This window comes from Poecilia reticulata, linkage group LG7, assembly GCF_000633615.1.
Source record: "Poecilia reticulata strain Guanapo linkage group LG7, Guppy_female_1.0+MT, whole genome shotgun sequence".
Lineage (NCBI taxonomy): Eukaryota > Metazoa > Chordata > Actinopteri > Cyprinodontiformes > Poeciliidae > Poecilia > Poecilia reticulata.
In genome coordinates this window covers 26,694,179-26,713,471 of record NC_024337.1, presented here as the reverse complement: position 1 = coordinate 26,713,471, position 19,293 = coordinate 26,694,179, and the positions used below count along the sequence as shown (strand labels likewise).

General features: G+C 41.7%; 2 protein-coding genes across 3 annotated transcripts; both read right to left on the bottom strand.

Moving 5' to 3' along the window:
- Window positions 1-214: 214 nt before the first annotated feature.
- On the bottom strand, window positions 215-2,473 carry mfsd5 (major facilitator superfamily domain containing 5). The gene is made up of 2 exons (XM_008413704.2): window positions 2,339-2,473; window positions 215-2,004 (listed from the first exon to the last, which is right to left on the bottom strand). Exon 2 carries the CDS (start codon window positions 1,926-1,928, stop codon window positions 480-482), a length of 1,449 nt encoding a protein of 482 aa, XP_008411926.1. The 5' UTR covers window positions 1,929-2,004; window positions 2,339-2,473; the 3' UTR covers window positions 215-479.
- Window positions 2,474-4,596: 2,123 nt separating this feature from the next.
- On the bottom strand, window positions 4,597-17,814 carry LOC103467373 (nuclear receptor subfamily 1 group D member 1-like). Of its 2 annotated transcripts, none has more exons than XM_008413706.2 (8): window positions 17,254-17,814; window positions 10,311-10,619; window positions 10,122-10,210; window positions 9,878-10,022; window positions 6,204-6,802; window positions 5,933-6,118; window positions 5,624-5,834; window positions 4,597-5,013 (listed from the first exon to the last, which is right to left on the bottom strand). In XM_008413706.2, exons 1-8 carry the CDS (start codon window positions 17,273-17,275, stop codon window positions 4,817-4,819), a joined length of 1,758 nt encoding a protein of 585 aa, XP_008411928.1. In that variant the 5' UTR covers window positions 17,276-17,814; the 3' UTR covers window positions 4,597-4,816. The 2 variants fall into 2 exon arrangements, with proteins under 2 accessions (XP_008411928.1, XP_008411929.1); XM_008413707.2 differs by having other exon boundaries at window positions 17,257-17,814.
- Between the last annotated feature and the right edge of the window lie 1,479 nt (window positions 17,815-19,293).

The following is a 19,293-nucleotide window of genomic DNA, read 5'->3' as shown; positions in this document are numbered from 1 at the left end:
TGCAAACCTTATAGATAATATTGTCTTTAGCTTTACATATATACTTTCAAGCCTCTGTAAACTAAACTTTTCCATTTTTTTCCCCATAAAGTACCTATGCTGTTGAACCTTATGGAGGTTTTGAATTATATTTAACTGATTGCATCCTATGAATGGACTTTTGGAGCCACGTATAAGTATCTGAAATCATTTACAGAAAGACTCAGAAGCTGTGCAGCATTTTAGGAATTTCTTTAATAAACAAAGCCAGATGTAACCATTTTCCCATAGCATCCTTAAACACGAAGGGTGTACAACATTCATAAATAACCAACCAGGTAATAACAAGCAAACATAAAAGCAGAAACTACACTAAATTTACTGATAACCCTTTTGATTTCCTTTATTTGGCAAATGTGAACTAAAATCTATCCCAGTGAAGTCTGACCAAATTATATATTTAAATCTGGCAATCTTAAATTGATATGTGGCCCAAGTCTTTACTCCATCTCCCCATCCCCTCTGCATCCCTCCAGTCTCAGGTCAGTGTCATTCCTGCTCAGGGTGAAAAGACTAATGACGGCCATCAGAGCCGCCAGCATCATGATGGCGCAGCCGCCGAACATGTGTCTGGTGCCGCCGCCGCCCTCTCCCCCTCCTGTTCCTGAGATTTCTCCGTGGAGCGCCAGCAGTCCCAAGCAGGCCAGCAGGTGCAGCGGTAGCCGAAACCAGGCCAGCACGCCGGCACGCTTCTCCTCTGGGATCACCCTTCCCTGTAGAAAGCTGACTGCCGGGAAGTACAGGCCGCACGCCAGCTCCAGCAGCAGGAAGGCCAAGAAGGAATCGTGAGGCCTCGGCTGTCCCGGCGCAGTGGAAAAAGTTAACATGAAGAATGAGAAGAAGGCCATCAGAATGGCGAGACAGAGCACCTGACCAGGCTGCAGACGATAACGAGTGGAAGTGGCCAAGCGGTACAGCAGGGAGCCCACCATAGAGGCCGCCATGAGGCAGGAGAACACTATACCTAAAGGGGGGCCATGAGGGTCCAGCACTGGAGTCCATAGGAAGACAAATATGTAGAGGACGCTTTCAAACAGGGCCTGCACACCACCTAAGAGCAGGACTCTCTTGTCTGACAGCAGGCAGCGAAGTCCCTCCTGGCAGCTGCGTGAAAATCGCTCTTTAGCAGACAAACGAATGACACCTCCAGTAGCAGCGCCAAGTATCAGAGTAGGTTTATCTCCTTCAGGACCTCTTTCAGCCTCCTCCTTCCCCCAGTCTGTTAGTACCACCAAGCCACAGCAGCCAAGGCAGGGCACAGCCAGCAGAAAGGGAGCCACTGGTCCCAAGTGAAGCCACTCAGCCAGCAAGTTAGCTACAAGCCCTGCTCCCACTGCCAGGCCATGGTTCCAGGTAGCAACTTTATTAAAGGTGCTGGGGATCCACTCTTTGGGAAAGTCATGGACATCTAAATGTCTGTGCACATACCAGGCTTCAAACGTGGTGGCGAGCAGGGATGTGGAAAGACCCCCCAGGATGCGGCCCACGATCAAAACAAAATAATCCCTGGAGAGCTTGGTGAGACAGCAGGCCGAGTAGGACACACAGAAGAGCAGACATGTTTGTCTGCGGCCCAGGACCTGAGGCAGCCAGCCTGAAAACGGAGCAAACAGGACGCAGGAGGCCAGTCCGCAAACGTATAAAATAGCTATTTGAGATTCCAGGAAGCTGTAGTGGCGGTACAGTTTGTAGAGGTAAGGACCCTGGAGCCAGTCTGCCCACAAGGCCAGGAGGTACGCCCGCAGAAATATGCTCTGGAATCGACGGAAAGCCGGGTTGGCAACAGCAGTGGGAGTGGACTGAGGTGGTGTGAGGCGGCGTGCTGTGAACTCCAAGCCAACACACAGGGCCAGCAGGACAATTATGGCAAAGTAAGCCGTCACCAACATCTTGAGTAGTACTGCACACAGTTAGTCAAAGCGGAGTTTCAACTTTCCCATTTATTTTCCTCCTGTTCTTCTGGAACTGTGAAAAACACAACAGAGGTGCTACTGAGTAAAAAATATTCACCATGTTATTTTAACACTAATAACACTATTTTCACTCATTGATTTTGGTCACCTAACACCAAAAACAGCTGGTTGCAACTGGAAAACATTAGGTTCACAAGTCTAAAAGGCTGAAAGACTGATTATGGACAGCTAAATTCACTTAAAATGAATATACAGCTAAACAGTTCCTGTTACAGTTGTCGTTAGCATGTGAGCTAACGTGCTACTACCAAGATAAAAGCGAGTGTTTTTAATGCAATAAGCCGAATATTTTTGGCATCTAAATTATAGAGTGTAATATATCTTACCATATCGGTTAACACCGGTCCCATATTAAATGTACACTTTAGTAATGACTAACACTAAACAACTCAGCAATAGTCTGGGATAGTAGCAAGTGTACATTAGCAAACACATCCTTCTCTTCCTGGATCCTATGCTTGTTTTATGTCACCAGTAGATGGCGCTCCTACCTCTCTTTTTGTAGGCGGCCCCTTTCACGTGGTACAACCAGTTTTCTCTGAGCTATTTTTCCCTGCATCATTGGTGAAAAAAAAACAAACCATTTACTGTACCCTTAAATTTCATTCTATTTATTTAGCTTTATTTCATATCTCTTGATTTTACTTTGTCATTCTACTTTTCTTTAATTTTGCCATATCTTGCTATTGCACTATAGATAGATAGATAGATAGATAGATAGATAGATAGATAGATAGATAGATAGATAGATAGATAGATAGATAGATAGATAGATAGATAGATAGATANAGATAGATAGATAGATAGATAGATAGATAGATAGATAGATAGATAGATAGATAGATAGATAGATAGATAGATAGATAGATAGATAGATAGATAGAAACTTTATTCATCCCTTTGGGATTTACCCTCAGGGAAATTGTAGTTCAGTCTCCCACACAGCACCAATACATCAAATCCTTAAACATTTTTAAAAAAATAAGTCAAGTTAATGATCAACTTGACTTAGCTTTAACTGTACTTTAGTATTTTACTCAAACTTATTTTTCTTCATCTTAACCTTATGTTACTCTACTTCTTGTTAGATGTTTTTCCCCATTAGTTTAAAATAATTTTTTTTTGTTCTTGCTTTACATTGCTTTACTTAACTTTTCTTTATAGTGGGTTATTTTACTTCGCTTTACTTTCCTTTTTTTGTTTAAATTCATTTGATATCACTTTGCCTTATTTAGTTGGCATTACTAGCATTTATTTATTCTAAAACTAAACTTTAGAGTTATATTATTACTGAATCTTAAAATGGATATGGAGGGAACGGGAAAATGTCTACTTTTTCAATAACATCCTTACAGATGTTTAACGGTTATGATTCCAGATCGTAGTGAATGCTATACAGTTTGGATTGCTGTATAGCTTATTTTATACATACATCAGGTCATACTCTGATTTATATGTTCTTATAGAACCAGTTACAAAAATAGGCTACGCCCTGAATTTAAATGCATTTTAGCCAATATTTCTCAAAATAGATGTGAAATGGACACAGAAATGTATTAAAGCACAATTTGAACTTTGTCATTGTATCGCTTTTATTGAGGAAACAACAAACAATTTACAAAATGTACAAGATGTGCACATTAGCCATAATCAAACAAACAGTGGGAGGATCAACTTCAGTTTCCCAGCCAAAAAAAATATCTCCTTTGTTTGTATGACAAACATTTGGGGGAAAGGATGGGTTCGTGAGCTTTAAGTGCTGGTGATATCAAGGATTATGCTGGTTGGTTACATTATCTAATATTTGGAAGTGTGCCCAAGAATCAGAGAATTCCCTTCAACACATTCACCTGTGCTTTGCCTCTTAGGCGTACAGCCAGACCCCTCACTGAGTTACAGAAAGGTTGAATACATTCTTCTTTATATCAGACTCGGTCCTTTAAATCTCTGCAGCAAATCATACATACATAACAGGGTAACGTAATATTTACAAAGTGACAAAAAATAAAAACGAAGAAGCTTTAAGGTTCAATGTGAGGGGAGTGTCTCTACCAGTCCATATGTGATGAAGTGCAGTGATCCAGACAGAATGTTTATACGAAATAATACAAAAAAAGCCTCTGATATTTCAATCCGATCTCCAGTGTACAAATGTGCGACAGACTGAATCCTACTGCGCACAAATGACCCGTCAAAACAATGGTCTCAGTTCAGATGGCATAATTTGTGAAACAAAAATACATAATTATCTTAATAGCTCTGACTTCATTATATTCTATTTACAGGTTCCCTTTTTGTCTTACATACAACTCAATACTTGATCATTTATCACCAGTGGTCCCTAATTATTTATTTTGTTAGTCTACAATATTCATCCTTCAGCTGCTGCTTGGTGCTGGTCCGGTGATACTATATGAACGTAAATGGACAACGTGAACTAGAATCATTTTCTGCTTATACGAGCAAATAAACAAATGATCTGCCCAACATTCTATCTGCAACTCTACCAATTAAGTTTTATCTGAAAAATGTCTCCTATGAGGTGATGAGAGTAATTTATGTACATGAATTTTATGGATGTGTGTTTTTTTTTGTCTTTTGTCTCAAAAACATTGCATATATGTCAAAAATCTGTCAGAAATATGTTTATTCCCCTCACTTGTCCTTTGAAAAAAAAAACAAAAAAACATTCTTATTGCACAACATCTCGTCCCTCGCAGTTAAAAGGAAGTCCAGTCTTTGGACCGAAAAAAATCTGTATGTATACTTCTTTTGTGTAATTGTACAGCAAACAAGTCTCTTCCTTATGGGTCAATGCGAAAGGCCAACAGTTTGTCGGAGTGCAGGTTATTGAGGGTTCGCAGGTCCGGTAGGCGCAGTAGGAGTTTGGAGAAGAGGGCGGAGTCGTCTGGGCGTCGGCGACTGATCAGCGACCGAAGGGCGCGGATCAGGCCCTCCTGGAGCTGCTCCACGGCTCTCATATCCGAGATGCCAGAACGGTCTGGGAGGAACGGAGATTCACAGCGTCAGTTGTTTACAGTGTTAGTTTATGGTCTCACTATTTCAGAAACAATTGCTCACTGCGCTGCAGCATATGCAGCGCATTGCCAAAGTATTAATACCTCTTCAACTTGTTCACACTTTTGTCATTTTCCAACCACATATAATTGCACAACAATTGCATATCTCACTGTAATGTGATATCATAGATCAGCATGAAGGAGAGCCTATTGTAATTGTGAAGTGTAAAGAAAATATCTGTCTGGTATGCACCTTGGGGGGGGGCGATGTTCTTTGGTTACTAATGTTATATATCAAACCTCAAAGGCCTTCACAAAACAGCCCTATTTACTCAAAAATTAAATTACACACATGTAGACTAATTAGTTACTAAATGGGTGATATATGAAGGTATTTGGTTTGACTTGATTTTATTTAGGACTATGAGAATAAAAGGGATCAAATGTAAACAATTTTTTTTTCTACTTCACAATGTTGGTTTGTAATGCTCCATCACTTAGACTCCCAACAGAATAAATACAAGTTTGAGTTCCTAATGACAATAATGATCACTTCTGCATGAGACTATATATGTCAGTTCTTTGTCTCACCTGCAGAAACCAGCACCACAGCCATGAACAGGGCCATCTCATCAGGCTCCAGTCCCAGAGAGCCCAGCTTCTCGCTGAACTCAAACATCGCATCCAGAAGAGACCCCATGCCCAAGACTCGCAAAGTGGATAGGGGGTACGTCTGGCCATTTAGGAAGGTCACCGTACGTTGCTCAGCATTGAACAAAGTGCAAAACCTCACCATGAGAACCTAAACACACAAATAATTTGAAAAAAATTAGAAAAAAACAAAATCTATAGTGTGCAAAGAGCAAAACACAAAATAACAAAATATGTTATTAAGATTACCTGGAAGGTGCCAGACTTTAGCAGCATGACTTGGTCCTGTTGGCTCAGTTCTTGGAACCCGGGAATGCCCTTAGCAAACTCCACAACTTCTTTCACAGCAGGGGTGAAACACTGAGAAAAGGACTCCCATATCTCCTGACTTGTTCGCTCTGCTCCTGATACAGGGCACGCATTGAGAGGGCAGGCCTGGAAGAGAAACCCCACAAAAATATTAATCATTGATCAAATGAGATAACATTCAATTATATATTTGTTCAATTCTCAAACTTACCAGCACTTTAGCTCCTGGTGCTAATTTCCACGGACAGGTGGAGGGCTGGTTTTGGACGACTTCTCCAGAGGGAAAACTGTTATGGTTGGTGAAGCTGATTCTTTGCCCCATTGCAGTATTTGACTGATTATGATTCTGATTTGTTGACACTAAATACGAATAGTTATTGTTGTCCACTTTGTGAAACGCAGGTTGGTTATTGTTAGAGGCAACGGGGCACATAGTTACATGGGAGACGGGGCACGACTGATAACTCTGGGTGGAGTTGGGATGAGATGATGCTTGGAAACCACCATCCTGAGAAAAGGTAGATGCGTTATTGTTGTTGCTGCTGCTGCTGCTGCTGCTGCTGGAAGTGGAAATGCTGGCCCTGTTGGAGGATCTCTCGTGGCTGTTGTTGCCGGTGAAGATGTCCCGATAGGCTTTGGAAATGGTCCCAATGGCCTCTTTTGAGTTGCAGTCGTCTGTGCTGGTGGTACTGTCCCTCACTGAAGAGTCAATGTCCATGGCAGCTGACTCATTCAGGCTGTTCATGTAGCTCTGCATTTCGTCAAGAAGTCGCTGTTTCTCCCGTTTAGGAATGCGCCCAAAACGCACAGCTGAGGATGACATAAACATTAGAGGGAAAACATTAAAATTTGGACTGGGCAACTTGGGAAGTCTGTATTTTTCCCTACTTTTGGTCCCGCTGTACCTGTACAATTTCAGAAGGTCATCAGCAGCTAAAATTATAAACATACCAAAGGTCCACTGAGAGGAGAGGAAAGTATTGTTAAGGAAACGCCAGTCTGCAATCTGCTGTAATCTTTTGGACTTCACTATCAAAATCACGTAAAGATTCGAATTGAGTCTCTGCTGTTTTCTCACTCGTATCCCGACCTCTCCCTTCACATAGAAGCCATCAGCTGGAAAGGCTATTTATAGACCCCCTGCTGCCATCTGCCTCATCCTCCTCTCCATCCAGCCCTTCTCTCCTGTTCCTCCAGTTTTCCCTCCCTTCAAACTGTAAGTAGGGCAGTGGGGCAACGTGCGTATGATGTCAATGGTATGAAGGTTTCGGAGGTAAAAAAAAAAAAGAGGGGAGACAAGTAAGTTTCAGATATGAGTTGAGGAGACAGTCAAAAGAAAAAAAGTGAAAAGGTTGACATAAAAGAAGGTGAAGCAAGGAAAGTAAGAAAGAGAGAGTGTGGGACTGTGTGTACCCACAAGATTGAGTCTGATAAGGCAAGAAAAAGTCGAACTGGTGCAACTTCAAAGACTTTTGCAAGTAAGACAAAGCAGGGTAGGTTTACTTCAATAGCGCCTTTCTTTGCATGGAGCAGCGATAAAGATGCTTTTAAAAACAAGATACATGTTTAATGTGTAGATTTCAATGTAAATGTCAAAAAATGACAGAGTCTTTAAAAAGCCAATTTAAAACAAATAAATAGCTAAAAGATGCTGAAAGTGAAATGGTGAAGTAACCATTAGCCTTCATGGGAAAGGTGAAGCAAAACTCTGTTTCCTTTACATCACAGGGTTTTGTTTTTGTTTGTTTCTTTAACTGAGGAGCACAAAAACTAAATGCTGTCTTCCAATCTAAAGTTCTGAACACAGGTTTCTGATGGCCCCAGAGATCAACATGGTTCATGTTGCACACTTAGTGCCTAATAAATAATTTAAAAAAGACTTTATAATCTCTCTTTCTACAAAAATTGAGCCAGTTCAGTGATTTGAGGTCAGGTTTGATGTGATTCATCTCCCTGGAGTTGGTCAGGACTCTGGATGCAATACTTGCTGCAGAGACCAGTAAAGATTCTAAAACATAATTTTTTTTTTAAACTTATGACAAAAATTATGATTTCCCCTTCCCTCCCTTTTTCTCTATCTAAATTATTGGTGGCATGGGGACAAAGTTTTGATGACTGGAATAGATTTTATCCATGTGGTGACACAAATATAAAGTTTGTCGCCGGCTATATATACATAAAAGAAGGTGAAGCAATAACATAGGGGTAGTATGTGAATATTAAATAGTTAAAAGTTCCCTTAAAATACTGTCTTGAGGAAGACTTTGTTTGGTCATATTTATGATCACCAAATTAAATAAAATAGCAGTGATATTATTAAAAAGATCTCAACCAGTCTAACACAGTACCAGACAATACCACCAACTTTTTAAATCTGTCATGTTATGATCATTTGTGTTGAAAGCATCACTGAGATCCAGGAAAGCACAGCTCTTTCTTTATGCAGAGTTACAGGTAAATCTGCAATTAGGCAATAGTGCTTCAATGAACTATATTGTCATTCTGTGTGTTGAACTTTTCTTAATTCCATATTAATGATACTTTAGGTAAAGTGTATTTAGGTCAAGTGTTGCTGCATTTAGCAAATATGCATTCCTCTTGCTGTCGCCTGCAGGAACTTTTGAGGAGGACGCAACGTGCGCTTAGACCCCTTTCATTATGCTTCAAACAAAACAAGTGCAAACTAATGAGCTGTTGCTCTACATATGATGCTCCGGTTAGAGAAAGAAAAAGTGTGCCACCCTACCAACGGACTTGTGACATTTGCTTATTTCAGAGCCTGAGTCGCACAGCTGCCTGCTGGAGTGAAATCAGGGTGTACTATTTATTGTGGGCTGCAGGCAGTTGCATGTGGTTTTCCTGTTTTCGTAATGGTTGAAACAGAGAAGAAAAGGGGTTTCTAGGTTGTGGTCCCGAACATTTTCAAAAATCTTCCCCCCTCAGAGGGTCGGCCCGGCTGTCTCGTTGTCGAGCTGCAGTTTTGCCACCCAATTTTCTCCGTGCACCAGAAGTGTCAAGCACATGCAGAAATAACACTAACCTCTTTACTAGATTAGGCAACGCAGAGAGCTGGAGGACGTAGATAAGCAGAAACCATACTGAGAGGAAGAAAACAGGCAAGCTACATCATACAAGTAGGTCACGATGTGTGAGTAGACGATGGGGACAAATTTGTATTGTTTTTCTAGGTCAACCAAACTGTTCCTTTAATGTGGGATGATAGGTGATCAATTCAAGCTCAGCTTTCAGAGGTAAAATCATGTAACAGGAGAGCTGTGCCCTAGGAAGCCTGTCACAATGATGCTTTCTGCATGCTTTGCTTAATTGCTGCCCTGTTCCTCATTAACAGCAGCGAGATGCGCACACATACACAAGGTAATCAAGCTGACCCTGTTCCAATTTCCCAAAATAATTCCTGTGTTTGCTGCAGTTTTTCATATGATAGATAGCTTGAGGGACTTCAGGGCTCCTTTTCTCATAAATCACTGTCCGAAGGAGGGGCGTAGGAGAGCTAAGGGAACAGTGTATAGGAACATGGAGGAGGTGGGGGGAGTAAGAGGATAAAGGTAAATGTGTTGTGGGGAGGATGCTGCAAAGGGCAGCAAAAAGACACTTAGAAACTTAAGAGGGTGATACAAAGCCAGGTGTTTTGTGGCAATGCGGTGACAAAATAAAAGTGAACGACAGGTGCAGGTCCTATATTGAGAAAGGAAAGTAATTGAGCCACTGGCACGATGACCTGAAAAACCTTCTCTCTCACAGACCTACATATGAGCACTGACAGGGTTTCTGGCTGTCCATTTCTGGCTAATCAGAACACTGTGACATTTTGGCAGCTCTGCACAAGTTTCTCTCATTAAACAGAAATATGTCAGGGTGTCTCACCATCTCTCGACATGCCGACGGAGAGGCATTTCTTGAAACGGCAGTGCTGGCATCTGTTGCGGTTCATCCGCATGATCAGACAGTTCTCGTTCTTCACGCACATCTTGTAGTTGATGTTCTGCTGGATGCTGCGGCGGAAAAAGCCCTGGCACAAAAAGGAGTGTGTAAGTGTCATAGAAAATTTTAACACTTAAGACACAGTCACTGTTTTTTTGTTTGTTTTTTTTCTTGTTAAGTGTCTCACCTTGCAGCCCTCACATGCATGCACTCCATAGTGGAAACCGGATGCAATGTCTCCACAAACTTTACAGAGCAGGACCATTCCACCCGTCTCTGAGAATGGAAAAACAAGATGTTTTATTTAATGAAAAAGGGTGAAGAAGTAGATGCATATCCTTATATTTGTGCGTAAAAATAGTGAAGAAACACTAACTGGTGAATGTTCCAGCAAACCCGCAGGGTCTCTTTCCCGCAATAGGGTGTGCATAGGGTTGCTGTGGAGCAGCGGCGACTGAGGAAGCGCTGAAGACCTCTGGGAACTGGAACACCAGTTTGGAGGTCGGGGTGTTGGCCCCAGTTGTCCGACCCTGCCTGAGCGCCCCAATCTCAGTGAAGGTAACTTCTTCTGGAGACGAGGGCTGGGAGTGTGAAGAGGGTGACTGTGTTTGGTACCCACTGGAGGGGCTGCCAGGGCTCGGGCTTGAGCTGCCTGAAGACCCTGCGTACAGGATGACTCCACCTCCTGCATAGAAGAATGAGAGACATTGAACCTCACATCTAAGCAACATTACGCCTAATTTATGCTGACAGTGTCATTCGACCTTCCACTTTATTATCATTAATATATAATGTGAAATTGATATTAGCAGAGTAATATAGTCAATATAATCAGATATAATAAAAATCTGCAACAGAGTTCTCCCCCCACCCCAAATATGACCGTCTCATTCTTTTGACCTAAATATGTCTCTTGCAAAGTGTAACAGACCACTGCAATTAGGTCATCATGTTTGAGATCCATTTCATTTCAATGTCTGCTGAATTACAACAGAAGCACGCATCATTCCATTTAAAGATATACCGAGTAGATGATTACTTGTAAGCAAGAGCGTTGTAAAAGAGAGGTGGAGAAAATGCCATAAAAATTCTAATTAAATATGTTTCACCAAATATTGGTTTCTGGACACTCACAAAATTAAAACATTGGAATTGTGTATTTTGAAGATTGTTGTGTTTTTTTGTTGTTGTTTTTTAATCATTTGAGAGCTATTTTGTCCGTTTCTCATATTTTATTTAAACTGATTTTATTTACATTTTATTGTACTGGAATCGGTTTAGCTTCTCTTTGCGGGATGCATTATGATGTAATACCGCCAAAGCTCTATTTGTGAAGAACAGATCCGTTTGTGTGCAGCTTCCTGAGTGCAGCAGGCACAATGGTGCGATCGAGCGGATAAACTGGAGCTAAAAATACTGCTGCCAAACATTTTTTTTTTTTTTTTTTTTGCTGAATGCAACATCCGAACGTCACTGTCAGTAAACTATTCTCCTGCCGCGTTAATGCACTGTTCAGGTTCTGTTTTTAATGTGTTGCATCCCCCCGCATCTCCCGTCTTCCCTTCCCCTTCATGCCAGGCGCTGTGGATGAGCTGAGACGCGACCTCACGTGTCTGCGGGGTCCGCCGCCTCCTCCGCTCCAATAATAGCCGCGCTCCCGTGGCACCGTGCCCAGCGTCAGCTAGCAGCACGACACCTGACCGCCGCCTCACATGCATGGACTCCTGACACGGTTACTGCCCGAATCAAATCCGCAGTCCCGTGTAAAAAGGAGAGGCTACAAACACGCCAATCTGAATCAGTGTTTATAAACAAACGCAGGCTGGGGGAAGCGCCCGGGGGACGTGAGTTGGCGCAGAGAACCAAAGTTTAGACATTTAAGCCGAGTTATTTGCTAAGAGGTAGCTAACTTCATGAACCACGCGTAAACGAGAAGTATATAGGAGGTAATGCTAAATTGTGCTGCTCTTTGTCAACAGGATGTTTTAAATGATGCGTATAAAGCAAAAAAAAACAAAACAAAACTTGTAATTAATATTCTTGCATTTGCATGCGAGGCATTGCTTCATTGAACACAACAAAGTGCAGTCAGACTAGTTGTTATCCTTTTGACTTCTGTGTGTGAAACAAGCCAACCCCTCTGCTGCACAAGCTACAGCACAAACTCAATTGTTTTGATAATCCCTCCACCAGCACGTGTTGGTGGATTTGTTGACTCATGCCAGAGTCATATCCAGCAGACACAGGCTTCTCTGCCTTACTTCTCATGAGCTTAAACGAGCACAGTCAAACGCTCAGCCTCCCGCTCCACCCCGACACATTGCATGTCCACCTGAAGACTCACATGTACAGTTAACTTGTGTTTATGAATGACCGCAAGAGCTGTTAAAACTGTCAATTAATAACCCCTTTGGCATTCTGCTTTTTAGTAGCCATGCGGGAGGTTTGTTGACAATATAATCTTGGCAATAAAGGAGTTTTATAGCTGAAAATCATTTGGTAGTCAAGTTGCCAATAATGCAAATCTACTTTATTGCTTGTTTTTGCAAGCCAGCTATGTTTTTAAGAAGACTACTAGATGATTTTTGATGTATTTATAGGCAGAGGCAAAACTATTTTGTGGATAGCTTGTTTCAGTTAATAAAAGATGAAACGCATCAGCCAGGAGGGATTCCCAATAGTAGACCTTGTTTTAGCTGATAAAATATACAAAAATATTTCTTTAGGTTTGTCTTGTAGATCAATGAGACCAAAGAAAGAGGGTTGGCTCCAAAAACCAAACACAGAATATAAGCTTAACTACCTGACACCCACTGTCATACATAATAGTGGAAAGTGATGATTTGTACTTCTATCCCACAGCCTGGTCCAAGTTTCTACTGCTTCAGTCATGAACTTCTGTCTATATTAACGTCTTCTTCACTCAGTTTTAACTCTCACTTGAAGCTTTTTTTTTCCTGAAATTTGATAATGGAGCAGGTTGATGATCCCATTCAACAGCAAATGTACAACTAAAAAGCTGGAAAAAAAAAGTCCATCTCCAGGTTTGAAATATCTCGACAAATATCCTTAGAAGGCTAGAGTTCGCAAATGCATGCACATCTCAATGAACTGTAAACATTGTAAAGAATAATGTGCCAAGACTTATCTGAAGCCATAAAAGAGACCAGTAAGGTAATTCAGGAACAATTTATTGCAGCAGGCTCTTCTATCTAAAAATAAGGTAGGTTTTCTTTCAACCGCCGTCTCTGTTGTGGCTCAGATTAGCTGGTAAAGACCTTGATATTTTTTTGTTCTTTCTCGTTTTTTTGTGTGTTTTTTTTACCATGAATGCGCAGCCATGTGCCACTGTCCAGTTGTTACGTTGATCTATGAGAACTCTTTGCTATAGGTACTACCTACATAACTAATGAAGAAAGCAACTTTCAGAAGTCAAACTCCTCCATATTTTTTCAACTTTCACTGTGATTTCCCATACAAACAAGAGAGACTAGCATGCTTCCTATCATATGAAAACAGTTACAATGTAGGTCATACCGACATCTTTCATTGAGTCAATCATTCCTCTCAGCCTGGCTTAAGTTGCCTACTCGTGCAAGCACTAATCTGTGACTGCAGGCAGAGAAACGTGAGTAGTGAACAACCCAACAGTCAAGCACGTTGCTTTCTGTTTCTTTCTTTTTCTTGTGCACCTGATCGTGTTTGGTGGACTTTGGACACAAACTTTGCCAGTTTGTTTGCTGAAAGAAAAAATTCATTCGTCAGCATTGAATTAACATTTTATTCTTTAGTCACAAAACCATATTATTAATTTTTGTTTCTTTGGAGGAGAAATATTGACATATCCAGGTCAATATTTGCTCAATCAGTTGAGCTGACCTGATTAAGCTAACTGCTATTAGCATTCAGGCTAACAGGAATATATTTCTCTGCAATTTGGACAACAAAATACTGTACAGGTATTCTGTAGAATATTTTATACTTTGTTAAAGGTTTCATGAGATTATCAGATTAACAAATAAAGGTCAAGCTTGGTGGGAAAATATCAGTTTTTCCCAATCAAAACTCCTCTGTTTATGGGCTCTCTCTGTTCATATTTCCAGGTATTTAACCTGAAAATGTCCTCATTTGAGTGAAAATGGAACCTACCATTAAGCAGAATCCTTCAACCAACAATACCTCGCATGTCTCTGCAATTCTTAACTCAAGTTCTGTTTTACTGCCGTTTTAGAATGACTGTCAAGATGGGGGTACTTGAAAATGCTCCACTTTCAAAGATGTTGCTTGGTTTTCAAAGCTCAAGAACCAATGGTGCAGAGAGGCCATGAGCTATTTTGTGCCACTTCTGGATGTGAACACTTGGGTGTCTGCAGCAGACTTCATTACCACAGGCTTGCGTAAGTAGGTCAATATCACAGGAACTTGATAGAAGTGTGTCTATGTGCCTCTAGCATTTCTTGAAAGTGGTTGCCATCACATTGCAGCGCTGGCGTAATCACCTATCCTTACACTGAGCATAGGCATCATTTCATAAAGATCGAATCAAACTGAAGGGATTTTATTGGGTAAAAATTTGCTCAGTCAAGGATGGGGGAAATAATCTTCTGTGTTTGACAATAGATTTATCTGCCATCTGTTGCAGATTTATCTGCATCATCTGAAGCAGTCACGTTATCGCGGAAACCCACCCTAAGCGGATGTGTGCCCTGATCTAATGCGGACAGATGTTGCAGTCTGGAAACCGAGACACATTCTACCACACTGCGGATTCCGTGATCCAAATGAGAGAGAGCGCGAGAGAATGAGGCGAAGGGAGGGAGATGAAAGCATAAAGTTCGGGAGGCAAACAGAGCATGCGGAAGAGAAACGTGACCAGAGAAGGTGGGGCGGAGGAGGGGGGGGGGGAGTGTTAATGCACGGAACTGCTGACCCACTGACCAAGCTCTCCCTCTCTGTCGCTGCAGGCGGCATCAAAAGCAGCAGCGTCCGTGAGAGCGGTGAGGCGGCAGGAGGGGAGAGGAAGAGAGGAGAGGAGGGCCCGGCTATCTCACGCGCTGCACGCGGCTCTGTAAGGAAGGCCACGTGAGGGAGGCTTTTGACGAAACTTTCTTTAGGAAGACATGAAGCTGCGCTCCAGCAAGGAAACACAGCCTCTACAGCACGCCAAGGGGGCTTGTGATTAAAGGGCCGCATTAAATAGAGCAGCGTGTAACGCAAAAGGGTGGTCTGACGGTATACGCTAGTTACAGCACCGCCTGCACTGTCAGTCAGGCAGCAGGGCGAAATCTGGCCCATGAGTCGGTGTGTGAATAGGATCCACTAATTTCTGGTGATATTAACCGATAAGTAATCCATTCGTTTTATCACCAGTTTCCAAAGTAACAACATAGCCTTGATTCCTGTCATGTAGCGATAGTTTAATAATCAAATTTCATATTTATTTCTTATTTACTTAAAGCCTACAAAGAAAACTGTGGGATTTACTGTCAAATAATTTGGTTTTGACACTTTTCGACTCTGAAAGTATTACCTTTCTTCAGGTTGTGTCAGTCAGTTTTTTCACTTTGCAACATCAATGACTAAATAGTTGATGTCAAGTTATCATGCACGGAGCCTCCAGCAGGGGGTGTCAAAGCAAATTTTAGGCTGAAGTTTGAAGGACTGACTATCAAGTGCAGTTGAACAATCAGGTCAAAAATCATATGTTTTTGCCAACTGTTACGAATCAGTTTACTTTTTTTTTCTCACATTGTGGACGGTGCCTGATTTTGCATTGCGATTGTCTCACAATCTTTCGATTTTATCCCGATTTTAACAACAGTCTCCTCAAAATTGAATTCCACACAGTTCATTTCAATTGTCATCTTAAAAGACAAAAAGGTTCAATCGATTTCCAATAACATAATCTAACCATATATACAGATTCAGCTACATTGCAATTCAATTGTAGCTGTAACTCAGTCAAATTTGGATGTTTTGCTTACAAGTCATGATTACCAGCTTTATGGCACATATTTTAAACCATAAATTCTTAAGAGGCTAATTTAAGGGTTTTTCATGGCGTTTCCTGACTACTTTTTCCACTTTTCACTTTTCAAACCATGCCAGCATTAGGCTAAGTAATTCATATCCCACCATCACATTAATGAACTAACATAATTGCTAAACTGTGGTTCTCACCGATAGGGAATGAATTAATATTAGACTGAAACATACAGGCTTAAAGCAACGTGTAAATCTTATTGCACAAACGAACGTAAAGTAAATCACAATGGCTCGTAAAACAACTGAAACTGTCTGCACCTGATTAATACTACAGCTGTCATAAACTATTCATGTCCTCGTGAGCCACTTATCAGTATAAACCACTGGTACACTTATCAGTATAAACAGAAACCAGGTGAGTGGGTTCAGAATAACATGTTGACAGAGCTCAGGATGCTCGCGTCACCTGCGCTGGAACGTGACGCTGTTGTAAATGATTGACCACCAATTAGGAGAGGAAAGCCGAGCGCACGCGCTCCTTTGGCTGACCTCGCGAGCCCGCCGCCTAATTAATGCCTCTTAGCAGAAACGAGAGGCGAAGACAGCGCGACTCCAAACTTTCACCAAATCGCCTGAATGTCGCAAACGACACACCACGCTTCCATTTTTAACCCTTGAGGTGGGACAGTCTTTGCACTCAGATGAAGTGCCGTCAGACTGCGATTGCAGCGGGAGTCTGGTGACTATAGCTCCACGTGAGTTTGTTTTCATGGAGAACTACAGGAAGTGGTCAACCTCACTTCAACCGCGAGCGGTTCTCTGCGAAAGCTCGAGTCCGCGCCTCGCAGACCGAAGTTCTACACACACATGCAGCGACGCAGCCCTTCATTGACTTTAAAGTAGGGAACACTTAAGTGTTCACTTAAGTGTTTAAGTGTTCCCTTTATTTTTTTGAGCAGTGTATATTCAATGAGTGAAGAGCGAGCTATGTCAGAATAAATCACTTGACACTGCAAAGTTCAAACGTAAGAAAAACCCAATACTTGCATGAATCAAATATTTTTTAAAGTATATTATTAATGCTAATAGTGATATTTATGAATCCATAGACAAATACAAAATAAAATGTTTTACTTTGAATTTTATTTTTTAAAGATATACGTCTTTATTATTTCCCTTTATAATTTAAATAACTGACTTGCCTTGCAGATAAAAAATACTCAAAATCTCAATCACCACAACAAAACTCCTAAAGGTGAAAAAAACTAAACAAAACAAACGAACAAACAAACAAACAAACAGACAAACAAAAAAAAAGTAAAATTTTATCTTACCACCTCCAGGACTGTTATCCATCTCTCTCCTGTTGCTGACGACGACTTTAAAACAACTTCACGGATGTCAAGGAATGCCTTTACACAGGCGCAAACGTCTTTTGAAGACTGACGAGGAAATAAAAAAATTGCTCTGCAGAAAACACCTGCTCCATAGAGCGCGGAAACTGGAAGAAGTGATGAAAATACGCTCAGTGAGCGTCTGGGGTCTCGGTGCAGGTGCGTTAAGAGGCAGTCCCTCTCGGCAAGTTGTCGCTTGGCTCCTCGGAGATACCTGGATGCCTTTCGCGAGCTGCTTAACTGCAAAGTGCGCGGCTGTGGAGGGCGAGCGGTGATGCACGAGAGAAGACTGAGCAATTCTCACAGCTTCCAAGAAAGTGTTGTCAGCAAATCCCTGACCGGCGCGAGAGAGTCAGACATGACATACACACCCACTGATACAAACACCCACATCAATCACGTTTGCAGGTGAGCATGTGACCGCCTTTCCGTTCGTCCCAGCTTCAGTAGTTGTGCCTGGTGTGTGTGTGTGTGTGTGTGTGTGTGTGTGTGTGTGTGTGTGTGTGTGTGTGTGTGTGTGTGTGTGTGTGTGTGTACGCGCGCGCGCGCATGGAGTGGTGGGTGGGTGGGTGATTTGGCTCACTCTTTGTATCTCCCAGTCCTCTTTTTTTGTTTCCACACCCCACCTACCCCAGCCCCCGTTTACCCTGTGCCCCCACCTCCTTTTCTCACACTTTATGCGTTTTCATTGGTGGGGATCTGAAGCTGCGGGGAGTTTGATGCGCTTATTCGGCCGTGCCTTGCGTTCAGTAAAGCCACGCTACATGTGCGCTCTACATGTGCCTGAGAGAGTGCGCTGTCCTACTGATACACATTTTATGCAAAATACGGAGCGTGTGGTGCGCGTAGGGATAAGGCGATTGGAGGAGCAAGCACATGGACGAGAGGCGTGGCTCACCGTGACTGCTTGCTCTCTGACAGGCAGCAGGGCTGGTAACGGATGATAAACACTGAGCCGTGCCAAATACCGCGCAAGTGGCAACTTTAAAAGCCATGTGCACGCGCAGAAATAAAGATGTGCAACTGGATTGATGACAACCTAGAGAGATGCTATAAACGGAAAACGTTTTTTTTTGTTGCCTTTATTATTATTTTTTTTATCATCAATGTAAATGCCACAGTAAAGATAACTGTCAAGTGACTCTTGACAATCCCAATGTCTGAGATATAATGTAAAGCCATCAACAAACAATAAACGTACAACATGCATGATTTGCAGTTTGTACAAAGCGCCCCTCAGTGGCAACATATGGCATTGACATCTGTCGAGGACAGTTTTTCAGATTAACAAATTGAGACAGTTAATGTAATTCGATTCAACACATTGCCGGTTTGTCTTCAAGTTAAAATCTTAATTAAAATTAAGAAACATTGTGAAACTAATAGAATCAGGGTAGTGTGTTATTATTCTGCCTTTTTGTTTTATCAGGTTGCAGCATTTTAAAGTCAGCCATCCTTCCTGAACATATACATAACTAAACTTTTCTCATACAACTAATGCAAATGAAAGCTAAGATTTTACATTCCAGAACTGTTGTGTTTAAACTTAAATGGACAATCTCAACTGAGCCCCAGACAAATAACTTAAGCTGGTCATGTAAAAAGATGAAAAAAAAATCCCCCCAAATTTAAGAAGTATCTCATTTTTACATTACTTTTATTTTAAAAACAACAGCATGCAACATACATTTCAAGTTCTGGTAAAATGGACCATCACGTCGAATGTGTAATTTTAAAACACATACACTGTGGCAGGAACAAGCGACACGAAAACCTAATGTGCCCTACTCTCTTTTTTGCTGTTTTTATCTAAATTTCTGTCTGTAACCTTATTTTTTTTAGAAGACAACCTCTTGGTAAGTGGGTCAACATATATTAGGGCAGGGCTATTCAAAGTGTGAGGCTTGCCTCTCCACTGGTGGCGCCAAAGTCCTTCAGAATGTGTGTGTGTGTGTGTGTGTGTGTGTGTGTGTGTGTGTG